Source organism: Eufriesea mexicana, unplaced genomic scaffold (assembly GCF_001483705.2).
Source record: "Eufriesea mexicana isolate 0111107269 unplaced genomic scaffold, ASM148370v2 scaffold1920, whole genome shotgun sequence".
Taxonomy (NCBI): domain Eukaryota; kingdom Metazoa; phylum Arthropoda; class Insecta; order Hymenoptera; family Apidae; genus Eufriesea; species Eufriesea mexicana.
In genome coordinates this window covers 191698-200397 of record NW_016910007.1, presented here as the reverse complement: position 1 = coordinate 200397, position 8700 = coordinate 191698, and the positions used below count along the sequence as shown (strand labels likewise).

The window sequence follows — 8700 nt, the reverse complement described above, 5'->3', positions numbered from 1 at the left end:
CAGTTCTTCCTTAATACGAGTTGATACCAATTTTATTGGTGTATGTGTTCGGTGATTGTAAAAAGGAAAATTCTGGAGCCAGTCATTTTGACTGGGTTGGTAGTTCCAGTGTTAACGAAATGGTTAATCCAACGATTGAAAAATTTATTTCAATATCCGTTTCGACGTGTATATAATATATACCTATATTCTGGTATTCGAAATTAACCCTTTGCACTCGACGACTTCTTCGTTACAGGAAAATTAATCCAGCGATTGAAAAATTTATTTCAATATCCGTTTCGACGTGTATATAACATACGCCTATATTTTGATATTCGAAATTAATCAGTTTGCGGACACCGTATAGATGAAGAAACGTCAAGCCTAACCCCATCTCCGGACACATATTCGATTGTATCCGAGCCCAGCTGGACGGGATCGCGCGGCATTTCCATTTAATCATCAGTCTCAAGAAAACATAGTCGTTTAGTAGATCGCCGTGGCACTCGTGCCCGACGGAACATTATTTACCTGCAACGAGAACCGATAGAGATAATCCGGCGGATACTGTTGCGGATACTGATGATGCGCATGATGCTGATAGGGCTGCTGACTGTACTGCTGCCCTTGCCGCGCCTGGAACTGTTGCTGCTGCTGCTGGTATTGCTGCTCCAGATGCGTCTGATGTTGATGTTGATGATGATGATGATGATGCTGGTGATACCAGGCATGATTGTAACCATCCATATCACAACGAAGTCGCGTACCCGGTCCACGGCCTCGGACGTATCCTCAGTGCGAGGTGAAAAAGGGAAGCTCGCGCAAATGGCAAACATATCAATCACCTGCCAATAGGGTCCGGACGTTCGATCGTCGTATTCCGAATTCTCTTTCGCGTGGAATCCCCGACATCACATCGAGGCGGCCGGGGCCCACCCCGCGTATCTGTCTATTGTTTGGAGCTTCCTTTGTCTCGATTGACGGATGGCTCGGCGAATCGACGAGAAAAATTATTGCGCCCCGCGATACCGATTGCGAGTTTTCGAAAACGAAACGGCCGATTGTTCGATGCGCGTTTCCCGCTCTAGAGCTAGCTCTGCCTCTCTTTCCAACTTTATCTCTGTTCCTCTTCGCTAACCAGGCAGGGATTTTATAACACGCCTGTATCTACACGCTTCCCGAACACTCTGCCAGTTACAGAGTCAAATGGCACGGGTTTCCAGGGTCCTTGGAGAGTTCCAATTTAAAGATCGGGGTTACTTTTGGCAGCACGTGGACAGGAAGAGCGAAACTCTGCAGCTCGGCAAACTCGAACGCTCCTCGTTCCCGATTTTCGCACAGTTCACGGGCACACGAAACTTGCCTCTCGCAACTTCGCTTGCACTTCCGCCGGATCTCGTATTGCACTCTGCTAGGTGATGATTGCGGACCAACTAACTCGCGTTCAAATTGCCGAAATCGCGGTGAGCCGCTGGTGGTCCTTCCCCACTCTGCTTGACCCCCACGGACTATTATTCTTCGTCCCTCCAAGGATCTCTTCCTTCCGTCTCTTTTCCTCTATCGTGGACCGCTGGACCGGTCAGCCTCCGGTTCTCGTTCCTGCTGGGGGTCGCCTTTGGGAAAAAGGTGCACGCATCAGGAAGAGAAGGGGTTGATGCCGAGGACGCCGCTGCGGAGGCCCTCTTCGAATCGAAAACCTGCTCGAGAAATTCTTCCTGATGGTTGCCGCGGCTTCCTCTTTGCTTTTCCTGCCAACCAATCCCGGAGAGAAAGGCCCTTTTCCTTCGACTCGTTTTAATCCCGATGCCTCTTTTCGAAGGGTTTCTCTTTAACTCTTTGGCAAGTCGCAAGATGACGATCGGTAGAACGTATGGGATGACATTGAAGATAGTAGGAGAAAGAAAGCTTTTCTCCTTTCGATAACTAGCGTTTGTATAAGAAATAAATTTTGGAAATTTAAATTCTACCATTGCTAGCCAATTTTGCCGATATGTACAGGGTGTCCCACAAAAATGTATACACATTTTAATACCTTATTCTATTTAACTTATTTTTTATTTATTTATTTATTTATATACTGCTTTTATAATCACGCAAAGTGTATATATATATATTTTTGGAACATGTTGGCTATAAGTTTCTCATGATGGAAATATCGTCTATGTTTTATCCTTCATTTTACGATTATATTTTAACCTATTCATCCCGTAATTAGCAAAGGAAATTCCCGTGTAACGTATTTATAAAGGATAGCGGCGTTCCTTGGTTCCAACACTGAATAAACAGTAGCATGATCCGGGATAATACGGAATTAAGATAAAATATACGACAAATCGAATTCATTATTCCCGCTGAATTTCCATTTAAAGCTGATTTAAACTGGCAATTAACACTCGTATTACAGTTGCCGCGTTATCAGTTGCACGGGCACGAATCCGTTAACGATTATGCACTTCTAACACTCACCCGTTTCGTTTTATCGCGGCCTGATAATCATTAACTCAAATTAATTCTAGTCGCGACGGTCCATTACAGAACTGTAATTGCAACGCCGCGATTCCCATTACCACCCATTTAGATTGCATCACAGGCAATTAATACGACTCGGATAGGAATATTCTAATTAACCCCGTCAACGGTATCCGTCAAAAATCTCTGTTATTCCGTGCTGAATAAAAAAAAAAGAAAAAAAAAAGAAAAAAAAAGAGGGAGAGAGGAAAACACGTGATATCGCGTGACGAATTGGACCAAATATCAGTAACTGGATCGTTGGTCTGAAAAGCTCGCGAATGAATTTGAAAAATGACTGCCCGACGCGGCATCCGTATCACGCCGAGTTTCCAACGAAAATTCTAATTTGTGAAAGTTGAATTATTTTTCCGAATTTGATATCCCGGTATCTGGATTGACTTTCCGTGCTTTTGATGCTCCACGTTTCATACGCACTGCCATATCTTAATATTTGCAAAGAATCGTTGCTAATATGCGATATAAATTTATGTAATAATTTTTTAATAACTTCGAAATATACGAGATATATTTTTGTTTAATATCGTTTTAATTTTTCACGTTGCAATAGTAACATTAACTAGCAATTTATTATTTGGATTTATCTCTAGTAACGAAGATGAGAAAATTGCGTAAAGCTAGTTTAGAAAATCACAAGAAAATTATTCTCTTATGAAAAATCGATATAGGATCAGGATCGAGAAGAAAATTTTCGAAGTAGAAGCGTTTAGGCACCGATCGACGCATAAGGACAAAGCTAAAGCCGTCTGACTAGTCCTATCCACTACTACTGCCCTTACAAACCCCTCCAACAATACTTCGCAATCACCCAACAACAAACCAACTTCCGCTTCCCTCTCAACGAACAAACCATCATCTTCTCATCTGAAATCAAATTCACTTCCAGCAACCCACCCCCCAAACAAATGCAAAAACAACCCCGAAAGACACCCACCCCTCCTTCCGCCGCTTCCCGTTTAATTTCCAACTTCGATCAATCCTCGGGCACACAAACAGACTCCGACGAATCTCATCGTGCATTCCTATCAATACAGAATCCATTATCATTACTTTAAAATCCTCCCGATTTTCCCTCTGTCCATGCATCCTTTGGGCCGCGAGCAAACAGGTTAGACAGGGTCTGCGTGGAATCCCTCGGAGAGCGCTGCTAAAAAGGCGATTGTTCGCCGTAGGGGCCAGAGACACGGCGCGGAGGGTTCCTCCCGTTCGACCAACCCCTTTCGCGTGGTTCGAGCGGGTAAATCTAATAATGCACGGCCCACGACACCCTGCGAAACGTCGCTGGCGACAAGTGTCCGATGAGATTTCCACGGGGCTGAGAGGCGGTATAGGCCAGTGGGGGTAGTAGGTAGAGGGAAAAAATTCGAAACGAAGCTCGGTTCGAACGTTCCCGTTCCCTCTCCAGCGTAGTTTCTGCCTCTTTCCACGGGAACAATGGGGAGAGCCGTAATAACGAGCTTCCATTTTCGCGAACGTTACACCAGGCAGAAACAAATGGTCGGCAAAACAATGAGACCGAGCACGCTGGTTGGCCGTCGCGAAGGTAATTCGAGAGCGTTGCGAAATTTTTGCGAAAGCGGGATTATTAAAGGCCGTAATCCTCTTTAATAACCGCGCCGGGCGGAGCATTAAGCGGCGGTTATTCTCCGCGTCGAACGGGCTAAGTGGCTGAAAACTGTCGAACCCGATGAAATGGCCACTACGTCGATTATTCCTTTCTTTTTCCCACGTCTTTATCGATTTATTTTATTCCCACCCCCTCTCGATGTCTCGTTTCTTCGCTATTTTTTCCCTTTTCGGAATTTCGATCCCGATCGGCCCGATCCACCGGGTTCAGAACGCCGGCAAGTTAATATGGAGATCGCGGCTCGCTGCTGTGATTCCATGCTGTTATTGGAACTACGATTTTTCGGGCGAGGGTATTAGCTGAATCGTGAAACAGGGTTGGTCACTCTGTTTCGCTGCACAGAGATGATGTCCACGCGACAGTTTCGTGTTTCCCTTTTTCATTTCTATGTTTTATTCCAACATCTCGATTACCGTCGGTGGATATAATTTTCCTTTAATCCTTCGAAAAATTCCCGGTATTTTATTATTATTCGTTACTTTTACTCCTCACATAGGATCACCCTAAGCGCGAGGAATATTTTCATTAAGAATAATACTTCCTAGCAAATTCGCAAGTATAATTTATTGCTATTCTACTGTGCACAAATATCTCCATTGTATAAAAAAATTTATTTACCAAATTCCGTTGCACGCGTGCACAAGCAAAATTAAAAAATAAAAAAAAAGAGAGAATTACATACTGAATTAGGTAACCATAAACATGTCGCCATTACACTATACAGCAGGGAAAAATTTGGATCCAGAAATTATATAATATCACGTAATCCCAGAATAATTAAATTCGCAAGGATATTCGAAACGATATTAAAATAACACCCTCACCGAATTCCACGTTGCACCAGGTGCATCGCGATAACTAAGAAAGATCGCGTCACCTATTCACGGAGGCGTCGCGACGCGTGGTCGACGCGAGCCGCGTGCAGAGCCCATCGAGAAGACGTATGAAACATCTAACATAATTAAAGCGCAACGGGGCGTTCCAATAACACGCGTACATTTACGATTCCTTAATGATCCGCATGATAAAACCAAGCATAATTATATCCCATCCACGCGTACCTTCTCGTGTTCCCTTTGTGCGGTTTGGCGAGCCGTCCCGCCAGTAGCAATTAAAAAAGGAGAAAAAGGGAGAAGGAAAAAGAGGAAAGTTCGTGCGAGCCGGTGAGAAGAGAAACGTGTGTGTGCGAGAGGGGGGGAGAGAGAGAGGGAGAGAGGTAAAAAGAGCATGGCAAAAGCGAGCGTCTATAACATCATTTCGAAAAATTGACGTCAGTACGCTCGACCTAGTTTTCCCTTGGCTCCACGACCGATTCTTCCGGCATGGCGGCGCGCGCTTGTAAAAATCCAACCGGGATAACACGATTGTAAGTTACACGCGCTGGAAACGCGCCTGCACGTTCGGTGGGGTGAGGCGGAGCATGTGTGTGCCTATGCGCGCGTGTGTCTGTGCGCGGTTGAAATGGAGAGAGAAAAAAAAAGAGGAGAGAGGGAAAGTCAAGCGAGATGGGACTGGACTGGAAAAGAAGCGGAAGGAGAGAAAGGAGAGCGACGAGGGGAAGGGAAAGTGAACGAAGAGGGATAATTGAGAGAGAAAAAGGGGATGGGAAAGGAGAGATCAGGATGGAGATCCTCAACGAATATTTCGGTGAATATGTCGTGATTTTCTTTCAGAGATCAAGTCGGACGAAGGTGGACGAAAATGAGAGGGAGGCGAGAGATTCGGGGGATGAGGGAGTTGAGTTTAGGGGGTAGTTTCGAAGGGAAAATTGGCAAGTTACTATGTTCGATCGCTGTATTAGGAAAACGTAACAGTATCTCACAAAAATTACAATATTTCTCGAATCATCCCCAATTAACCCCTTCTTCACAAAAATACCCGAACACCTATTCGATAAACCCACAAACGCGAACGATATTGTACCCAAAAATTTTAAAAATCAGGGAGAAATAAATCCACGGAAAAACGCAAAACGGAACACGAGATCAGAGGTCTCAATAATTTCGATCGACTCCAATTTAGGGGTAGTTTTGCCTAGAAAACTAGAAAACTACGATCCTCGCTCGTATCCCCACAAAGCACGATAATCACTACATCATAAGTACCTCAGAAAAATTCCAATATTTTCCCGAATCAACCCCTATAGCAAAATTACTCGAACACCCCTTCGACAACCCCGTCCAAACCAAAATGCGACAGCAGGAAAAATGCAAAAATGCAAAAATTAAAAAACCAGAGATACACGAAGATGCAAAAGACGAAGGGGAGGAAGGGGAGGAAGGGGAGATCGAAGAACTACGAAGATGATTAAGCGCGCAGGAGGGTGCGGGAGGAAGGGTAGCGGGAAAACGAGGGAAGTTTCGTTTCGCACGCGCACGCGGTTCGACAAAAAGAAAATCAGTGGACGCAGGGAGCCGGGGGTGGAGGCGCGGGCGGTGAAAAATTCAAAGCTTCGCATGCGAGGAAAAAGCAGCGGGGAGAGCGTGCCTCTTGAATCTCTGTACCGGCGAATTTCAACCCCCGCTGGACCGAGCATCGGTCGATGTAGGACTTTTTTGCGCTTCCAATCATCGCGATTCGAGGAGGCCCGCGCGCGTACTCGCCGCGGCAAAAACAGGCATCGCGATGGAAACGCCGACCTCCCTTTTCCTGCCTTCCACTGCGCGCAACTTAAGCAGTTTTCATCGATAAATGCGATTTTCACCGGCTAATGAGATCGTTGAAGCGGATTGCGGTCCATTCAGCGTCTCCGTTTTGTTTTATACCTTTTGGTCCTTTCAGCCTCTCTCTCTTTCTCTTGTTTCGAATTCCGCTGGAGGGATTATCGAGATCGATGCGGGAAATTAATTACACGTTTTGTCGGCGAATGTGACGTTCCTGCGTGGCGAGAGTGTTCAACTCCTTGAGAGGAATCGGTTGACACGACGATGATATAATAGATATTGGGGCATCCTGATACTATCCTGGGCAGATTTTATGAAATAAATAAGACAGAGCAAAATTTGGAAAGGGTTATGGAATGCTTAGAATATTCTGCGATTTTATTTTAATCTATGATATTGCTACTACCCTGTCACCTCAGTCTCCCTGTTTAGAGTAATAATTAAATAATTCCCGATGTTTAAATACCTTGGGCAAAGATTGAAAATAAACCACTGGTTCCACTTATATCGACTTTGTCTGTTTATATAAAATTAAGAAAATAATTAAAAATAAATTAATAAATAATTAAATTACATTCTATATTCTATATTCCCTGTGTTTGAATACAATAAATAATAAAATTTTGCACCCCGAGCCAAGTATAAGTACACATTTGGGGTTTACTAAATAATTTCCGATATTTAAATACCATGGAGAAAAATCAAAAATAATGCACTGGCCCCACGTATATTGAGTTTGTCCGTTTACCTAAAGTTAAGAAAATAATTAAAAATAGTTAAATTGTATTCTATATTCCCTGTGTTCGAACAGAATAAATAATAAAATTTTATTAACGCGAGCCTAGTATTTTTCATACATGTGTATACGACTGCGTATTTGGGATTGACAGTAAAAGGGTGATCATTGACGAGTGCAATCTTATTAAATACAAAATTTTCTTTAAAAACTTGATTTCGGATAAGAGATCCCGCGATGATGCTTAACGTTATGTCATCGTTCGCTGCAATATAATGATCAATCGAGAATACTGATTTCAATCGCATAACGTAGCTTTCGAGTGATTTTATACCGTACGAAATTCCGATTACTTTACAGCTTCATTCCCCTGAACCATAAATTCTTCCGCTTTCCATTTTGTTTCTTTCTTTACCCTAGTATTTTTTATCTCTCCCGGGAAAAATTCCTTTTCGAACGTTCAGCAACCGTACAGTTCCCTCTTGCGTGAATGTCGCTGATGAAAAAAAGAAAAGGGAAAAAAGAAAAAATGGAACTCGCAAAATATGGTTTACATCAACCACGTGACTCCGAACTAATTACTATCGAGAATAAACTTCACAGGTTTTCCCAACTGGAAATAATATATTTTCGAAATCTACCCATTGTATTTCATTTGATACGAAAGAAATGGCGAAAAATGTGAAAGAAAAATTGATTCGATGCTGAAATCAGAAGCAACCTGTTTCCTATGTTATTGGAAAATCAATAACAATTCGTACATCGCAGTTGATATAAATTCCACGAAAATTATATACCAGGTAAATACCAAAATCAAAAACTAATTTCTAACTACATTTTTTTCATTCTCTTTTCTCATACTCCATTTTTCAATGTACCATTTTCAATGTACGTGAAAATAAAACATCTAAGTACCTCCTCACACGAATGAATACTAGTGTAGGGACATATCCCAGATGCGGGAAACGAAGGTTCCTTGTAAATATTTTCGACTCCGAGACATCGAGGGTTCCGAGTCAACGGGGGCCTGGCTTATGTCTTCACAACCAGGGCCCCATGACTCGTGGACCACCTCGACGTCTAACGAACAGCGAAAAGGAGTCAATTCGCTTACATCTCTCTAACGACACGGGTCTTTCCCGAAAAGCTAGCCTTCAGTTTTC

The 8700-nt window shown here is 43.3% G+C and overlaps 1 protein-coding gene across 1 annotated transcript in view; it reads right to left on the bottom strand.

Moving 5' to 3' along the window:
- Nucleotides 1-468: 468 nt before the first annotated feature.
- The window catches only part of LOC108549378 (zinc finger protein squeeze), a gene marked incomplete at its 5' end in the record, with an annotated part of 132921 nt that continues 124689 nt past the window's right edge, over nucleotides 469-8700 (bottom strand). The window contains one exon of the mRNA XM_017902729.1: nucleotides 469-696. Within this exon, the coding sequence (XP_017758218.1) occupies nucleotides 469-696 (228 nt within the window). The remainder of the gene's footprint in view (nucleotides 697-8700) is intronic.